The 19,220-nt window shown below is 40.6% G+C and overlaps 2 protein-coding genes across 2 annotated transcripts; one reads left to right on the top strand and one right to left on the bottom strand.

The window, feature by feature from the left end:
- Positions 1-2,143: 2,143 nt before the first annotated feature.
- LOC144640870 (uncharacterized) lies at positions 2,144-3,397 on the bottom strand. The gene has a single exon (XM_078499930.1). The coding sequence runs from the start codon at positions 3,395-3,397 to the stop codon at positions 2,144-2,146; it is 1,254 nt and encodes a 417-aa protein (XP_078356056.1).
- Positions 3,398-10,891: 7,494 nt separating this feature from the next.
- On the top strand, positions 10,892-16,271 carry LOC144640869 (uncharacterized). Its single transcript, XM_078499929.1, has 5 exons — positions 10,892-10,964; positions 11,421-11,488; positions 11,943-12,035; positions 12,564-15,524; positions 16,152-16,271. Exons 2-4 carry the CDS (start codon positions 11,462-11,464, stop codon positions 15,516-15,518), a joined length of 3,075 nt encoding a protein of 1,024 aa, XP_078356055.1. The 5' UTR covers positions 10,892-10,964; positions 11,421-11,461; the 3' UTR covers positions 15,519-15,524; positions 16,152-16,271.
- The last annotated feature ends 2,949 nt before the right edge of the window (positions 16,272-19,220 follow it).

Here is a 19,220-nt window from a genome sequence, read left to right as displayed (position 1 = left end):
CAATAAAATTTTTTAATTCTTCTGGTTTCAGCTGGTTAAAAAAGGCTTTTGTCCCTTCCAAAGCAGCTGTTGCTCGTGCCTCATCTTCTTCGAAGAATTTCCCAAAGAACTCGGCACAGAGACCCAACAAAACAAAGCTTCCAAAATCCATTGGGTCAGGCATAGTGTATGTCTTCGTGTCGGTCATCGTGTTTTGTATACTTTTAAAATCAAATGTTTAAATGAAAATTATTTAATAATTTTTTTAATCCATCGGACGGATTCCTCTTTTTGAGCCATTTTGTTTTGTTGGTTGCGGAATTCTAGAGCCCGTTTGGCGCGTGTCTGAAGAACGCGTTGCAACCCTTCCAATACTTTCTGCTGTAACTGGTGTGTCATCAGTTATAAGAGTTGGCGGAGATTTAAATGTTGGACTTCTTTTTTCGTTTATAAAGGCTTTTATGTCTTCGCGTTTCACATAAGTTGTAACGATTGCAACGCCGATACCAAGCAAAGATATCCATTGATTTGTGGTGAGACCGCTTGATTGCGGCTGAGCCTCGGGCGGAGCTGGTTCCGTTACGGCCGGTGGTGTTACATTTCGGCCCCGTCCTCCGACACTTTGCAGATGCAGATTTCTTTTCCTTTTCTTTTGCAATTATTGCAGCAGCCTCGATAGAAGCTTTTTTCTGTGCTTCACGAGCCTGTTTTGTTTTTTCAGCTGCAAGCTTGCCAGCAGCCACTCGCTTTGGATTTTTGGCAGGTTTTGTTGCAGGAGTTGTTGAAGTGACTTGTGGAACGTTTTCTTGAACAACTGCAGGTTCGCTCGGTATTTGTGTTTCAGGGTCCGCCATTTATTAGAAAAAATAATAATATTTAAATGAAAAATGCTTAGCAAACTTTTTTGGTCAGCATTTAATGAGCATTGTTCAGTAATTACTTAGCATTTTCTTAGCATTGCTTAGTAATTTACTCAGGAAGATCTTTATGCTCGCTTTCTAGAGTCGCTTGTGGTGCTGTGCTGTAATCAATGTGCTTTGCCGTTATCAAAGCAACAGAAGCTGGAGCAAGAAACTTGCCGTATTTGAAAGACAAACCGCCGACAAGATTGGAAAGCTCGTTGTTGATGATGTAGTCATTTTTAAGCTCTTTTTGCAAAGCTTCAATATTTTTTAAGGGCACGAACAGACTTGCGGCTTTCGTAAAAAGAGTGAGCGCGCTGTCGATAAGATTTTCTGTGGTCTTGGCCCCAACATACGCTTCGTACCTCTTGAAGTACTTTTCGACGTCTTTGTCGGTCAAGCGCTTTACCTGATCGTGAGTTAGCTGCACACCGATTGCTTCTTTAGACTTGCCTGTTGAAACAAGTCTTGCAAGCTGTTCACGTAAAGCTGGAATGTCAGGTCCCGCTGCTTGCATCTCTGACGGCATACTGCCTGGTTCAGGTTCTAGCATTTCCATTACGGACGTTTCCAACATAATTCGTTCACTTGCAGTGATATCAGTGGACGTTGCGAACGGGTCAGCCATTTATTACTCTAAAAAATATGTTCAATAAAAAAATTCTGTGCCGTAAGGGTGGCGATGAGAAATAACAAGATGCGAAAACTTATTTTTTTTCAGCTTTGAAATGACTTCTTTGTAATCTTCATGGGAAAGTTCGCCAGCGTAATCCTCAAAGATTGCCTTCGTGGTCTTGGCAGAGGGGGTGTAAAAGAAAACAATTGACGCAACATTTTCGCGGAATGAGGCTGTTATGCTTGTCAATTTTTGAGTTAACACCCATACGCTCAAACCTGCGTGGCGAGCAGAGAAAGCAAGATTCACCAATTCACCTGTTCTTCCTTTTACATCTTTCGATGCAGCACAGTCGTCGAGGATGATAAGCGTGTTCGCACCCTCAAAAAGAAATCTTGAAAACCTTAACCAAGATTCAACCTCGTGCTGCTCGCAAATGAAAACAAAAAATCGAAGATCTTCCTCAGCAAAGCGATAATAAGTCTTGTTGTGCGCAAAAGTCGGGCAGATGAGCACGATGTAGTCAAACTTGCCTCGGAAAGGGCCACAAAGCTGATTGACTACGTACCTTGTTTTTCCTGAGTTCGTTGGTCCCACAATGAGAGCGTTGAAGGGTATGTTGGAAGGATCCATCTTCGTTCGTATATTAATAAAGCACAGATTCTAACTGCCTGCCAATTATATTCATTTGGGCGTCGCTGATTACGTAAATGTGGCAGTTCAAATTACCTGAGCCGCTTGCTTTCCTCTCTAGCTCAAGCTGGACACCGTCCTTTGTGTTCACAAGGCGCTTGCCGCTTCCGTGCATCGAGTGGTCAGCCATGGAACGCAGATCAATCAGAAGGCCGAACTTGTCTTCTGTGTAAAACTTTTGCAGGGCCATGTGCTGCGTTTTATTTTTTTCTTTCATGTAGAATCTTTTAACTTCTTCCCATATGTCCATTCCTTCGATGCCGTTGTTGTACAGCATGTTTGGCGAGCCGTTGACAGTGACGCTTACTTTTGTAAGGTCTGGGTTAATGTACTTTTCCGAGATCCTTGCACCTTTGGCATATTGCTCTATAAAAAGTAGCAAGATACCTTTTAGGGACCTCCTCTGAGGGTTGACCTTAAGATTCAGACGTGTGTCGGATCCTTTTGCAAAAGTAACAACTTCGGCACGCTGGATGTGGTCGTAAGCGAACTCTTTGCCGCCCGAGTAAGCGCTGAACGCCTCATCTGCAATTTCCTTGCTTCTTATCATTTCGTACTCTAGCTGTATGTTTGTCAGCTTGTATTTCAGTTTTGTTGCATCTGAGCCTCTTACAACATGTTCGGCTGCCGCGAGCTTCAGTTCGAACAGAAGATCGTTGTATAGTGCCTGTGGATAAAATGCTCCGTGGTCAGTTAAAATCTGGTGATCCAGACGGATGCGGTATTTATTACCATATAGCTCATTCAGCTTTTTTTCTGCGTCGACTCCTGAAGTTTTCTTATCGCCAGCATTTGAGCGAATTTTGTTGAGGTCCTCGCTCTGAATGCCCTCTGGCACCCTGTCGTCGCGCTCCTCCTGCGAAAGGAAAAAATCCTCAAATATTTTGTAGATGTCATAGCCAACCGTGTCCTGCACGACGGTGCCTTCGTACTTTACAACAAACTTGTCGACCAGAGCTCGGCTGACGTTGTCAACCAGAAAGTTGTTGGCATGGCCTCCGCTCAAGTCGATGTTGAAGCGCAGCGCCAGCGAGCCAGGCACAATGACCTCGTTTTCGTTCAGCTTTGGCACTGAAACATACAACGTTTCCTCTGGATTGGCTTCAGTGCGGTCAAAAGTGATTCGTTTTACAGCTCGCTCGGCTTTCAGTGCGCCGAGGGTTTTCTCTACGCGTCCCGGTCGAAGGTTTTCTTGAACAGCAGCCATCTCTCGATTGGTTTTATTGTTAAATTGAAAAGTTTAATTTGAAAATATATATAAATTACGTGATGGCAACAGGTGGTGGTGATTTTGGATACGAGGACCCTGATTTGGACCGAGATCTTGACCACAACAGTGATAACGATGATGAAGAGGAACAAGAGGTCGACACAACCCGACCATTTCAGCCCGGGATGGTATCCACACCCTACCATGGGGGTGAACAACATGAAATGCAAACGATGCAGCACGAACAGAGCGGGCTGCCAGAAACATCCTACGACGAAACACCTTTGCTTGAAAGAACCCCTTCAATAAGTGATCTTCAAAATGAAAGTAATTTGCGACAAAAACTAAAAAAAGCAGTAGACATGATAAAAGGCAAATTTCCCAAAGCAAACTTTGAAAAAATAAAAATCAGAAGAGGCAAAGGGAAAAATGAGGGTAAAATTGTTGCTGTAGGAACAAAAAAAGGCGAGTACAAGATTCTAAAAGAAAATGAGTCAGGCTTCATGAAAAGCTTTTTAGACAGCTTCAAAGATGAACTTGGGCCGTCAGCTGAAGATATTATTGCTCAAAAAAATGAGAGCATAAGAGATGTACGCCAAACATTAAGAAAAGCTGAACGCCAAAGATTAAGAGAAACTGAAAAACAACTTCAAGAGGCCCAAAAACTCGCATCGGAAAAAGAAAAAGCCGCCCTAGAAGTGCAAGATCTGAGAAACAAAATCGAGCGAACTCAAGCTCAGATTGAAGCACTTACTCAAGAACACGGTTCGAATCTTGAAAGTGATTCAGAACTACGGAGACTGCAGCAACTGAAAAAAAATTATCAAAAGGATCTTGACAACGCGAAAAAAGAGGTGGTGGCCATTGAAAAACAATCGAAGCAGAAGACAAAAGAACAAACACGGGTCGACCAACTCAGGGCAAGCCTCGCTGCCACAGAGAGAGAAAGAAACACTTTGCAAGAAAGGCTCAACGACACAAGAGCGTTGGATGATCTAAAAGAGCAAGAAGCCGAGCTGAAGCGACAAAACGATGAAGATCAAGCAGTAATACAGGATGAAAATACATCCCCCACTGACAAACAAGCTGCTGAAGAAAGAGTTGCTGAAAGAACCGAGGAGCTCGCACGTTTGCAAACACAGATTGCAGAAAGAGAAAGAGCGCTTCCACTTCGTGAGAGGATCAAAGAAATCTTCAAAAAAAATGGCGTGACAGTAACAGCAATCTTTCTTGCTGCTGGTGTCACGATTGGTGCTGTAATTGGTGCCATTACAAACTCTTTGAAGGCTACCGGCAAAGCGTTGGGGAAAGGCTTAAGTGATGTTGGCTCAAAGGTGGCATCAGCTCTGCCCGGTCTTATTGGCTCGATTGTAAGTTTTCTTTTCAAAACAGCTGGTCAAGTAATTGGCTTTCTTGCAGAGCACACCTGGTTGCTTATACTTGCTGCGGTTGCTTTTCTTGTTGAAAGATACATCAAGAAGAGACGTTAACGCATAAGGGCGTAGAGCAAAGCTGCAGCTCCAACCGCACCAACAGCGATAGTTGCTTTGTTTATTTCGTGTGTATCATTGACTTCGACCTTTGTAGCTTTAGCGCTTTGCGCGCTTTCAGCTTTAGCACCTTCTGTGCTCACTGGTGCCGTAGTTTTTTTTGTGTCCCTTTGAGACTCCTTGTGTATAGGATTTGAAGGGTGGCTGTTTGGTGGGTTTACCTTTGATGGTCCTCCGGCCATCAGTTTAAGAGCTGCTTTTTTTGTTGATTTATTAACATCATTATTCAATCCTATTTTCATTCCTGCTACAGCCTGCTTCAGCTGATTGTTGTAGCCGACAACGCTTTCTGTGTTTATCACCATACTACCCGGCATCAGCCAGGCACCAGGGCAGACAGCAAGGTTAAGCCGAACCTTCGCTTCATCGATAGAAAGTTGGTATCTTTGAACTGACTTTGCCAGATCTGGTTGCCTTATAGCGTCTTCAACCAACACGAGGAACTCACTTTGAGCCTCCTTTGCGCGGCCGCCTGTGCCAAGTATGCTACTTCGAACGTTGACCTGCGAACCCAGAATACAGTAGACAAAAGCCTCTATCGACTGGTTTACTCTCGACAAACCTGCCTGAGTCAGCCCTTCTGCGGCGTTAGGACAAAACCAGTCTGCCTGTGCATATGCAGCGTCGTCTGGCTCGATATATTGAATTAAGTTACCCTTGCTTGCAGCTCCCCCTTCGTCCGAAAATTTATCGTAATCGGGATATTTTGCTCCAGAATTTTTCGGACCAATATTTGAGATCCAGATATAAACGTCACCAAGTCCGTGGTTTGCGCCTCTTGTGAAACGAAAATCGCTTGACGGGTCGACACCGAACTCAGCGCATATTCTTTTGTACGAAGCCACGTCGTACTTGTTGTCGAACTGGCTAAACGTTGGGTCGCCAGGCAAGGCACTTACGCTCTGAATTCCCCCCATCTGAAACAATATTCGCCTTATTGTGAAATAAACGTGAAAAAGGTAAAAATTTCGCACAACAGGCGGCAAACTGAGAGCTGAGTGTTCTTCATCAAAAATTTCACGACTTATCCCACTGCCTGTTGTCGCGCACCAGACAGCAAAGTTAAGTTGCTGAGGCCAGTAGCCCATATTTTGGCTAGCAAGCCACCTTTTTGACTCTTTTCCTGATGTATGCTTCAGTTTTGTTTTTTGAAAAATCTCTCTTAATTTCGTTGTGAAATATTGATCTGGTGTGACGTAGATGTTTATTTGGCTGTTAAATATTTTTTTCAAACTTGGTGCGGCTTCGTGAAATACAACCGCGGGAATTGGCAAAGATGAGCCTTTTGCGCCGCTTGGTGACAGCTGTTGTGGAAAACCGCCTGAAATTTGATTTACCCCCAGTGCTTTTTTCATCTCTGGGCTCCAATATTTGCTGTCAGAGCCAAAAACATTTATCAAATGGCCTTGCTCTGCCTTGTAATAAATGTCTGCCGTTGCTGTGTGGTTGTACGCGAACTCAACCTGTGCAACAAATTTTGTTTGGTCAGCGTTTGGATATTTTGCAAGAAAAGGTTTCCACGCATTGTCTTTTGCCGCTTCAGAAATTGTAGTTGCTTCTGGGGTTTTCATCCACTTCATAAAATCTCTTTCTTTGGAATCAAGAAAAATTGATTGAGAAATGTCATCAGCTCTCGGAATAGGCGGCGCCATTTTATATTAAAGATTTATTTTTCAAAAGATAATTATAAAGATGGTTGTGCTCACAATCGACGCGAGTTCCAACGGGGAAGCTGTTTACTTTGACCAGCCAATTGAAAAACCAAGGTTTATCAGCCTGCTGTCATGCTCGTTACAAAACAGCTGGCGTAATCTGGAAGAAATTGGCTCCATAAGCATTAAACAAAACAATGTGAGCAACAATGTTGCTGTTTTTTTCCCAGGCAACTACAATTTTGATGAAATTACAACTTACCTGACTAATAAGTTCAAAGATCAACAAAAGCTAACAGTAAAAAGGGATGATTTAAAAAGAGGCTTTTCAATAACAAAAACAAAAAGTATTGAAAGCTTTTCTTTTGATAAAAATCTTTCTAAACTTTTTAAGAACACAATTGTTGATGCTTCTAACGCAAGAATTGAAGATTTTACTATACCAGACTTTTATTACATTCACTGCGATTTACTTTCCAAAGAAAATAACTTGTATAATGGAAAGCCAAGTGACATTCTCGCTTGTGTACCAATAACCGGGAAACCTTATGATTTGGTTCATTACCCTCAAAATTTTATCAATAATTCACGTCGAATCGACGCTGTTCAGAGTGTGAACAGTGTCACATTGACCGTCAAAGACAAAACTGGCAGTAAGTTTGACTTTGTTGGAGCTCCGCTGCATTTTGAATTAGAATTAAATTAATATTTTTTTATTGTATACGAGACCATGTCATCTGCTAATGTTCTTCCGAGTGCCCCTGCTTATGGTGTAAGCGAAGAAAACAGCGTAAAACAAACACTGTATCCTGCTTTGCCAAATCAACCAGAAAACTTTAGGTTAACAAAAATCAATCAAATTTGTTCGGATTTTGACAAAGAAGTTGCTAAATACCGAGCTGTTTTGAAAAAGTATAAAAAGGTGAAGTCTGTTTTCCATTATTCCGCAATTTCAATGGGTGGTTTGTCCAGTGTTCTCTCTGCTTCCAGTCTTGGCACCGCGGTAACGGTCGTTGGTTTGCCGGTAAGCGTTCCTCTCGCTGCATGTGCTGCCATTACAGGCGTTTTGTCTGCCGCTTTCACTGGAGCAAGTAAAAAACTTGAACCAAAAATTTTGAAAAATAATGAAATTACTTCGCTTGCTGTTGCCAAACGTGAAACAGTCAATAGACTTGTTTCTGCCGCTCTCATTGACAATAAAGTTGATGACAAAGAGTTCCAAATTATTTTGGATGAATATTCTCGTTACATGGCTCTCAAAGAGTCTGTTCGCAGGCACCTTTCAAAAAATTTAAGCCAAAAAAAGCCATCTCCACAGCCGGACATTGAGAAATTGAGAAATGAGATAAAAAAACAAGAACTGGAGAAATTAAAAAGACGTCTGTCAGCCGAGTCGAAATCAGATTTGAGAAAATGAACGCTGGATTTAATCTGACTGTTCAAAAAAATAAATATAACATTTGAGGCTGTGTTCTTTTTTTCCACGATCCACGATCCACGATTCTGATTTTCCCAAAGTCCCAATCCCCCTCAGCCTGCCTGTCACGCTCTGACTGCGACAAAATATTTTAGCGGCCGCCAGCGAAAGACGGGTAACACGCATTTATTTAGGTGAGAGCGGGGGGTTATTTGACTTTTATTTTTTTTTTGCTTGGGAGCCGTTGTATTTATTAATATATAAGCAATCAATAAACAAAACAAGTGTGTAAAGTAAAATAATTTTATTCAGTTGCTAAGTTAAATGTTTCTTGACAACGGCGGACATACCATGTCCGCGGTAACTAAGGTAAATTGTTCGTTGACAACGGCGGACATTTCATGGCCGCGGTATCCAAGGTAAACAATTCCTTGACAACGGCGGACATTTCATGGCCGCGGTATCCAAGGTAAACAATTCCTTAACAACGGCGGACATTTCATGGCCACGGTATCTAGGCAAGAGCTCCTTGACAACGGCGGACATCTATGGCCACGGTATCTAGGCAAGAGCTCCTTGACGACGGCGGACATCTATGGCCACGGTATCTATGGAAAATTGTTCGTTGACAACAGCGGACATCTCTTCACGCGACAAAGCATCTGATTGTTGTCCGTAATTGCTTCGGTTTCGTGAAGCGAAGGCACGAATAGCCGATGTTAAATATTATAATCGGACCCTCGTTTGTCGTTTCCAAATGATTCATGGCCGTAAGCTGTGTCTTTTGCTTCTTTTTCAATGAAGGTTTGATAAACGTCTTTATACATCGGCGATGCTTGCTTGTGTGATGCAAAAAAGCTTATGTGAATAATATAAAGTTATAATTTTAACTGTGATTGGTCGCAAAAGACGTCATTACATCGGGAAATAACCTATTAACTAAAAATAGTAATGACGCTTGGTAAATAAACTTACCGGGATCTTATATTGTTCTTTTATGTGCTAGAAAGTTCTCAGCTCAATATTTGCATGTGAGTTATATTGTTGTTGAATAAATAATTCGCAAAACACAGGCGATTTGCTTTATTTTAACCGAACTTTCTACTCCCGTTTGGCAAAATGAGGTCAGACAGATAACATATCAAGTCGTGAATGCAATGCTTGAAGCAGAAAAAAAATAAACAGGCCCAATTGAGTCCGATGTTTCGGGAAAGTTCTTTCGATCGATCGATAAACTTCTGTGATCAAATCCTGTTATTTCTCGATTTCTTCTCTTCGCTTCACTTCGCCAGCTTCTGTGGGGGCACAAAAAATTACAGCGCGTTAACTGAGCGTATTTTTTTTGTAATATCTGTTCTGTTTCGTTTTTTATCGGCCCAAACACTAAATCCTGATTAGGCCGCCATGTTTCTTTCTGCTCGTCCAAGGGCCTGAGAACTAGAAATATGGTTTCCAGACTCTCTCTGAAAATGTCACGCAACTCACGTAAGCCGCTCGCGATTTTGCGTGCCGCTAGCAGGGCAACCATTTTTCTGTCAAAAAAAAACGTTTTTGCACTTTGTCAGACAATTTTTTGCATGTTTTTAACACGTGTTGTTTGTCAAAAAGTTTGCAAGAAGCTTTTTGTCAAATGTTTTTAACAATTCGATGGTTTCTTCTCTTATTAAATAGTTTTCCTTTTTTGAGTTTTTCTTGTAATTAGGACGCATAAAGTCTTGTTCTTTTGTGTTGTTTGAGATTTTTTTTCGGGCATGTTGATAAGATTGATTTCCTTCCTTTTCCCATTTTATCTTTATTGGGCATTTGTTTAATTGAAAAATAAATCTAGCACACAGGTGGCGCTCTCTGTTGCTGCGGGCCGTTAGAGGTGCCGCCAGCGCCTTTTTTGCAACTCGTTTCGCGAGGGGGGTAAGAAAGGCGTCTTGCGTTCTACATGAAAAAAAATTTCCCTTGCTTGACCAAGCATGACAACCAAAACACGTCAGAGGGTTTTCCCTTAATTGGGCAAGCATGACGGCTAATAAAATTATTCAGGCAGCCGGTTTGATGCCTTCTCTTTTGGACAACCATTTTTTTTGTGTCTGAAAACGGTCGATATATGAAGCATTTTACCGCATTTAAGGCATTTTTCTTTTGGTGTTTTTTGTGTTTCTCTTTTCTTACAATAATACCTTTCATGTGTTCGAAGCGAGTGGCATTGTGTAAACGTTTTCTCGCAAGCTTCGCATTTATAATCTTTTAAAGACCAGACGCTTGCTGATTTTTTAAATGTCTTTCCGTCAATTGAGAGATATTTTTTTTCCACATCCTTGATAGACTTTTGTTTTGGAAGACAAAGACATTCACTTTCACATAAACAAATCAAAGAACACTCGTTCAAATCAAACTGTCTTGCTTTGTTCGCGGCAGACGAGGTATCACTGCGAGCCATGTACTCAGTAGTCACATTTGTTCAATTGACATACCACCGCTCGCGGCGCTCACGCCACCCCCCACCCCGCGCTTCCCCACCCACCCTGCTCTCCCTCCCACCCTGCTCTCCCTGTGTGAGTGCTGCGCACCCACGAGCTTTGCTCGCTCGGGCGTGGCATGCTTCCACTCTCTCTCTCTTGCTTTTTTTGCCCACAAAAATGGGGGGTAAAATCGGCTTTTAGGGCCCGCCGGCAAAAAAAACGACTACTACCCAAGTGGTATTTGTCAGACCCATCACTTACTACTGAAGTTTTGTATTTTATTACTTGATTCCCGTTCCCAGTTTGATCAACTTAAAGCTGTTTGTTGGTCTTGTAGTTTAATTCTAGAGCTAATTTTTCATAAAAATGCTTTGTTATAAAATAAAATGTTCTAAAATTGTATCTACTTGATAGGGAATTATCATGATTCACTTGTTGATGCAAAATCAGCTACGGAATTACAACCAACTTTCCTCAATGCGATTGTAAGAGGTAAGCTAATTTAATAGACAAGTTTACGCCATCAAACTTTTGTTCTGGATAGATTTAGTACACATAATAGAGATCGCATCTCGTTAGTGTTTTTGATTTGGTAAGATTTTAAATAATATACCCATTTTTAGACCTGGAAATTTATGGATCTGAAGTGGAAAATCGTACTCTATGGTATTGAAAAAATAAATTTTTGGCGACCTATCTTGCTGTCTTTTTTGAAGATTAAAAGACCAATGAAAAGAGATAAGTGCCTTAGTGTAAACTAGCTCCTATGGTGCCCTTAAAAATAATACCCAATTTCAGACTGGCAAAAATATCAAAATACATGACCTACTTTTAACCAAGAATGTTCACCAAATGTACCTTACACAGGGTAGTGCCCTCCTCCCTTTCCGTACATTCCTTAGCTTTATCTTTAGCAAATAATAAAGTTATTGAATTTTTTGTCATCAGGAGCGAGTGCCTGTGTTCAACTCAATCAGTTTCAAGAGGCTATGGAGTGGTGCGATAAGGGACTAGCGGTATCTTTTAACAGTGTCTAAATAATGAAACATAAAACATAATTATTGTAAAATGATTGCCCTATTTTTAGCAATTGCGAGCCCGACCAGCTAATTTGTCTAATGGAAAATATCCAACTGGCAACGTGTCCAATACTGACACTGTTCTCGTGCCGTCAGTCCAACTATCATTCCGCGGTTGCCCGACTCTGTCAAACAGGTTGATCACTCGTACGATGACTAACTGAACTGGACGCTTTTTGTTCCTATTACGACTATTAACCGTTTTAAAAATCTTGCATTTCCAGTGATTTAATGTGATTCAATTTCCAGTATTTAATTATTTCACCAATAAAAGCAAATTTATATCCTGCAAAAATATAGAACCGACATGCAAAATAATTTGGCTATGTATTCCCAAACGACCTCAGGCTACAGCATCTAAAGCATTTTTATAACTCTTAACTCAAAAAAGCTTGACAAAGATAACAAGACTTTGTTGGAGTTAAAGGCAAGGTGTGTCAGGGAGCGAAACAAAGTGTTAGAAACTCCAAGTGTTAAAGGCACGGTAGGTTTTAAGTTCCTTCACAAAAAGTTGAAGAAGTTAGCACTATATTTATCCTGAAACAGATAAAAAAAGTCTTCAAAACAATTTAAATGGTGATGTGATACGGAAATTTTCGATGCACGTAAGAGATGTTGCTAATAATTCTATTACAATTGTGACACTGTGCGCAGTGTGGATGCTTATCTGTCGTACTTTTTAAAGTAATTAAAGTTACAACAGGCTCATGATGGGTTTACCCATTCCTGCCCCTCCGTCTCGAGTGTTTATTAAGTAGTTATAGTTATGGCTTAAGTAAAAGTTTCATAATATATTTGCTCAGGAATGAGCTCTCTAATCAGTAGAAACATTTCAAAAGGGCCTTACCATTAATTGGAAGTGCCCAGGTTCACCTCATTATGAAATAGTGGATTATGAAGTTAACATACTTTCTTGCCTTTACAATTTAAAGTTACAAAGATTAGAACCAACATTCGAAAAATACACACCATAAGAATTGTTAAACAATTTTAATCTTTTATTACCAAACAGGAGGTGGGTGCAAAACAAATGCCAGCGGAGTTGTCCACAGTACTCCTGAAAAACAAGACGCGCACAAGAGGCGAAGAGGAAGTAAACTACTACAATCAATGTCTCGTCATCGCAAAACTTATGGGAGATAGGGCTGAAGAGGGACGTGTTTACAACAATCTTGGAATTGTGTGGAGCAATCTCGGTGATTCACAGAAAGCCATTGACTACCACAACCTACAGCTTGAAATTGCCAAAGAAATGGGGGACAAAGCTGCCGAAGGACATGCGTATGTGAATCTTGGCAATGATTTTCGAGATCTCGGCGATTTGAACAAATCAATAAAATACCAAATGATAGGTCTTAAACTTGCTGAACAAGTGGAAGACAAGGCAGGGCAAGGACGTGTGTATAGTAATCTTGGCGTTACTTTTCACGGTCTCGGTGATTTCAAAAAAGCGGAGTACTACCACAACCTACATCTAAATAATTGCAAAACATTGGGAGACAAAGCTGGGGAAGGGCGTGCTTATGCCAATCTTGGCTGTGCTTTTCACGGTCTTGGTGATTTTAGAAAAGCCATAGAGTATCACAACCTTGATTTGAAAATTGCGAAAGCATTGAGAGACAAGGGTGGAGAAGGAGCAGCGTATGGTAATCTTGGGCATGCTTTTCACTGTCTCGGTGATTACAAAAAGGCCATTGACTACAGCAACTTGCATCTTGAATTTGCCAAAGAGGTGGAAGACCAGGCTGGCGAAGGAAAAGCATACGATAATCTTGGCAATGCCTTTCGAGGTCTCGGTAACTTTAAGAAAGCCATACACTACCACAACCTACGCCTCAACATTGCAAAAGAACGTAATGACAAGGCTGGACAGGGACATGCATACGCCAATCTTGGCAATGCCTTCCGAAGTCTTGGCGATTTCAAAAAGGCCATAGACTATTACAACCTTCATCTAAAAATTGCCCGAGGAATAGGAGACAAGGCTGACGAGGGAAGGGCGTATGGCAATCTTGGCCATGCTTTTTACAATGTCGGGGATTTCAAAAAAGCCATCGACTTTCACAACCTACATATAACCCTTGCCGAGGAGGTGGGAGACAAGGCTGCGAAAGGAGGAGCCTACGGGAATCTTGGCAATGCTTTTTACAGTCTCGGCGACTACAACAAAGCCACAGATTACCACAAGCTCCATTTGAAAATAGCCGAAGAAGTGGGAGACAAGGCTGGGAAAGGAACAGCTTATAGCAATCTTGGCAGTGCTTTTCAAAATCTTGGCGATGTCCAGAACGCCATAGTCTACCACACCCAGTCGCTTAATATCGCCAAAGGAATTGGAGACAGGGCTGGAGAAGGAGTTTCGTACGGAAATCTAGGCCTTGCTTTCGGCAGTCTCGGGGATTTCAACAAAGCCATAGACTACTATAAGCTAGATCTTAACATTGCCATAGATGTAGGAGACAAGGCTAGGGAAGCTATTGCTTATGATGGACTAGGTCAAACCTATGAATTACTTGCTCGTTTACCTGAAGCCTTAGAATATTATCGGTCTAGTGTAAGATCATTCAATGATGTGAGAAGTCTTCTTAAATCTAAAGACGAGTGGAAAATTGGATTTCGAGATAAATTCAAGAATACTTACACAGGTTTATGGAGGGTTCTGTTGAAACAAGGCAAGATCACTGAGGCTTTGTTTGCTGCTGAGGAAGGAAGGGCCCAAGCTCTTATTGATCTTATGGAATCTCAATTTGGAGTTCAAGCAAATCAGGCCGTGTCACGTGCCCAAGAAGAAGAACTCAATGTGTCAGAGCAACTTTTATCTTGCACAGTCTTTCAGGCTTTTGACCAAGGGAAAATCAATCTCTGGGTCCTTTTGAAAGGACAACCTGTTGATTTGAGACAAAACAAAGTTGACGATGGATTGAACAATACCACCACTTTTATTAGGTCTTTAATACAAAATGCCTACAAGCAAGTTGGTGTTGGTTCTGACGTTAGATGCGAGGATCGATCTTTGGATGCGTTGAGAGATCATGATTACACGGAAGATGAGAAGTTTGACGAGGGAAGCTCCCAGCCTTCCACACTACAAGAGCCTTCTTTGAACGCTTTGTACAATATCGTAATTCAGCCAATTCATGACCTAATTCAAGGAAATGAGCTCATCATTGTTCCGGATGGACCACTGTGGCTAGCTCCGTATGCTGCATTGGTGGATGCGGATTCTAAATACCTGTGTGAATCTTTTCGAATCCGGTTGATTCCGTCATTGACAAGTTTGAAGCTGATCACTGATTGTCCGGAAGGATACCACAGTAGGAGTGGTGCATTACTTGTGGGAGATCCATGGGTAGAAGAAGTAACCAACAGCAAGAGTGAAAGAATCCTAGATCCTCTTCCGTTTGCTAAAAAGGAAGTAGAAATGATCGGAAAGATTATCAACGTATTACCTATCACTGGAGAAAAAGCAACGAAACAGGAGGTGTTGAAAGGACTTAGTTCAGTTGCTTTAGTTCACATTGCAGCACATGGTTGCATGGAAACTGGTGAAATTGCTCTAACTCCAGACCCAAAGCGAGCTTCCCGGATCCCTACAAAGGAAGATTACGTTTTGACAATAGCAGATGTGCTGGGTATTAAACTTCGAGCAAGGCTGGTTGTGTTAAGCTGTTGTCATAGTGGCCGAGGAGAGGTCAAGGCGGAAGGTGTGGTCGGTATTGCACGTGCCTTTATGGGTGCTGGTGCCCGTTCTGTTCTGGTGTCGTTATGGGCGATCGATGATGAGGCCACGCTGGAGTTTATGAGAATTTTCTACCGTCACCTTGTGGAAGGAAGAAGTTCAAGCGAGTCTCTTTACCAGGCCATAAAAGATCTCAGAGAATCAGACAAGTACAGTGATGTGAGACACTGGGCACCTTTCGTACTTATTGGCGATGACGTCACTTTAGACTTCGATGAAAACAATTAAGACATTGTAAGTATACATTATTTTATTAAGTAGTGACCATTCTTATTTTAATTCAATTTGAAAAAAAAAATGGTCAGCATTACCTGTTCCCGCCTCTCACGACGAGGACGTATGGTTTGGACTTTGAAAAACTAATTGTCATCACAGACGTTAGCTGAAGGTGAAGGAGTTGCATTTTTTTATATAAGAACGTCTAATTTGCGGCCGAGGTTAAACTGGAACTTAATTACCTTATTTTATATTCTAAGCCTGAATCGTTCTTAGCGTATTCTGAAGTTTTGTGATATGAAATTTAAGGGACCTCTTCAGTGATATGAACTTGACCAGGAAAACTAAGAAAAACTTTTGTGCGCTGTATCATATCAAATTCCTTTGGCATGCATGCCTGGCTAGATCAGATTTTAAGTATGTCGCGAAGTGACTGAAGAGTGTAAGCGATATTAGGTTTCGTTACGTGATCCAAGATATATGCCCACATGATCAGATATCCAAGATATATGATCATGTGTGGCAGAAATTTACCATACAGAGTGTAAGGCAGGATCGATGCAATGTGACAAACCTGCTGGATAAATCTTTGTTATGCCTTTGGTCTTTGTTAGTAAATACACGTTAGGTTTTTTTTTATTTCAGACTGGAAATCATCGTGTGAAGGACTGCATTGGCCCCCATTGTTGCTGGTTAAAACCATTGTTTGTGCTTTCTTTGTGACTGTAACACGGACAAGTAGCATATGGCGGGTAACGAGCAGTAAAAGACTGAGGAACGCAAAATTCAGGCATAATTGCAATTTTTTACACAATACACATGTCCTATGGAGATAAAACGGTACAAACATACTGCTTTGTTTTTTATAATATGAAACCAGCTAGGTTAAAGCAGTATGGGTCACACAATGTATATCTGAAACACCAGACGATATCGACTGGAAGGCAGTTTACAAAACACCCTTTCTATGCACCAAAATCTCCAAATTAATCGTGTTCCAATTTAAGCTACTACACAGAAGACTAGCGACCAACATTTTTCTTACCAAAATAAACCTCAGGGATAACGAGCAGTGCACTTTTTGTAAAAAAGATAAAGAGACTCTCATCCACTTATTTTGGACTTGCGATATTTCCAACCTTTTTTGGCAAGAATTTAAACAATGGATAATTAATCGTGGAGAAGTTTCGGAAGCTTTCAATTTGTCGGCATATATTGTAATAGGGCTTAAGCCAAACGATGACAATAAACTAAACTTCTACTTTTTGGTCGCTAGATATTTTGTATGGATATGCAAAACACGCAACACCTCTCCGGAGATAAAAAGCTTTCCCTTCTTCCTCTCACATTATAATACAGCGATCCCTTCCCCGTAAATATTGATGAAAAAAAAAACCATGCTCAAATCACTTTATGTATTTGCTTTATATTTTATTTAACTTAGTTTACCTATATTTCGATGTTTGTCTCTTTTTTCTTGATCGTTTTTTTTTTCCTTTTATTTATTTATTTATTTATTATTATTTTTTTTTATTTATCTATTTTTTTTTTTTTGGTGTCCTTCTAAACTAATGCATTTCAAAAGTTTGTAAGCACTGCACTGTATAAATGTACTAGTAACATAATAATTATTGTACTATAAACGTCTTGTAAGTCTTGTAGGTACTGTGTCCTTGTAAATATTGTAAGTAAATGTTTTGCAATATCAATAAAAAAAAAAAAGGTTAAAGCAGTATTACATAAAGCCTGTAGTGCAGGCGAATTTTGGAAGAGCGAGCGCTGACTATTCCAACAGGGGCTGGAGCGAGTGGAAAAACGGACAAGGGAGTGGGTGTTAGTCTGCCACTCACCAAAAACGCTTGCACTGTGCGCTATTTTGGAAAAGGACGTTTCTTTTCACATTCTGCTATCAGACGTATTTTTAGTTCACAAAGGTTCTGTAAATAAAGGCCAGATGGAGAGACGTTTACGCCAAAGTTAATCCGAATGGAATGTCACATGGTTTGTTAAAGGTTTGTCGCTGACTGATGTTATTTTCCAAGACGTTTCGGCTATTGCTTAAGGTGGCTCCATAGGGTTTTGAGATATTACGGCGCGCGCACAAGTGATACCCATCAAGAGATCATTTTCGCGTTATTTTTTAAACTAGTTAAATAAAAGCTGCCGAAATATTAAAAACAAGGACTAAAATATGTTTTGCATTATTCTTTTTTAACATGTTTTAAAATAACGACCTTTGTTTTTGAGCTATATCTACTCAAAAAGTCCTATTTTTTTAGTGTTTTTTGGTGTTTTTATGGCTTTGATCTTAAATTTCTTTAATTTTCTTCGGTGAAAATTTTTGAAATTCTCCCAATGAATTGAATCTGATGAGAAGTAACTTTTAAAAACAAAACAAAAAAAGTAGGGGTTGTCCAGGTCGTTTTTGCGTTTTTGGTTATTTTGTGTTTTTTTGACTAAGCAAAAACACTGGCTTACAAATTTTTTTTAAAAAAACGGCAAAAAGGGCAGTTAAAAAGGTATCACATATATGCCAAATTTTAAGGAATTTCACCGAAGGAAACTCTAGTAAATACCAGGGGAAAATTTCTATTTTCGCCCGAATAACAATTACGTCATCAGAATAGAAATTGTCCAAGATCGCTATTTGAGCATGCGCGAACTTTCGAACCATACGAGTTGATGTGTAAAGTCGAGCGTTCCCCGTTGTTGTCGGTTTTTGTGCGAATATCTGTTAACCCAAAGGTTAGTTAGAGACATACCTTAATCCTTTATGTAGCGGATCTCTGAAATTCTGCTCGAAGTATCTCACAATCGCGGAGACTATTCTTTATTTTCTCTTTTGCTTTCGATCGTACGAACTTTACAAAAGCGGCCAGAAGCACCGCGGACGTTGTAAACACCTTTTTAGGGTGTTGTAAACTCTTTTATCTGCTCAACACAGGAAAGCACGGGTGTTGTTTCATTGGCAGAAAGCAAGTCTCGCGTTTTCTCGCCGAAAATTTCACGCTCGCGTGAAGCCGCCATGTTTGTTTTGATTTGCCGGCATTTCAAGCTCGCCCTTTCGTACCCATTCTTCGCGCGGTCAAGAAACCCTATGGAGCCACCTTAAGCCTTCATCAGTTAAAAAATCAAAGCTTTCACACGCGATTTAAAAAAGCAACACGTTAGCGCGCGCTTTAAAAATAACGTGTAAAAGTTTGAAACAAAAGAACGTGGCGCGAAACTCACATGACTTGTACATATTTTATGGGCGTTTTAAAACCACGCTATCATTGGCAACCATTTGTTAATTTTGTACGCTACTTGTGTTCCTGTTACTTCGTCCATTACTGATTTTAGTATCTTCTTTTTCTTTACAACGGTTAATTCTGTCTGGTTTTATTTTCAAAGGAATATATTTACAGCTAAGGAGTGTTGTGTTTCATCCCGATGCCATTGCTACAATCAGTCAATCAATAACATTTATTTAACCTCGGTTTGATGGGGCTGATTAGGCCCCTAGCAAAAGTATGCTAATGTGCCGAGAAAAAAAATGGCAATAAACAGAAAACACAAAAAATTAAGAAACTGTTTACCATTGAAAGCAAACCATGTCAACAAGCTTCATTCATTCGTTGTCCACTGCGACGATTACAACCGTGCATGTGTAAACTATTTGAATCGGATTTTGAACGCACAGAATGCAAGGAATATATATATTGATTGTATAGA

The sequence above is a fragment of the Oculina patagonica genome, unplaced genomic scaffold (assembly GCF_052425735.1).
Source record: "Oculina patagonica isolate OP01 unplaced genomic scaffold, crgOcupat unplaced53, whole genome shotgun sequence".
Lineage (NCBI taxonomy): Eukaryota > Metazoa > Cnidaria > Anthozoa > Scleractinia > Oculinidae > Oculina > Oculina patagonica.
Note: the sequence above shows the minus strand (reverse complement) of the source record. Positions and strands in the feature narration are given on the sequence as shown.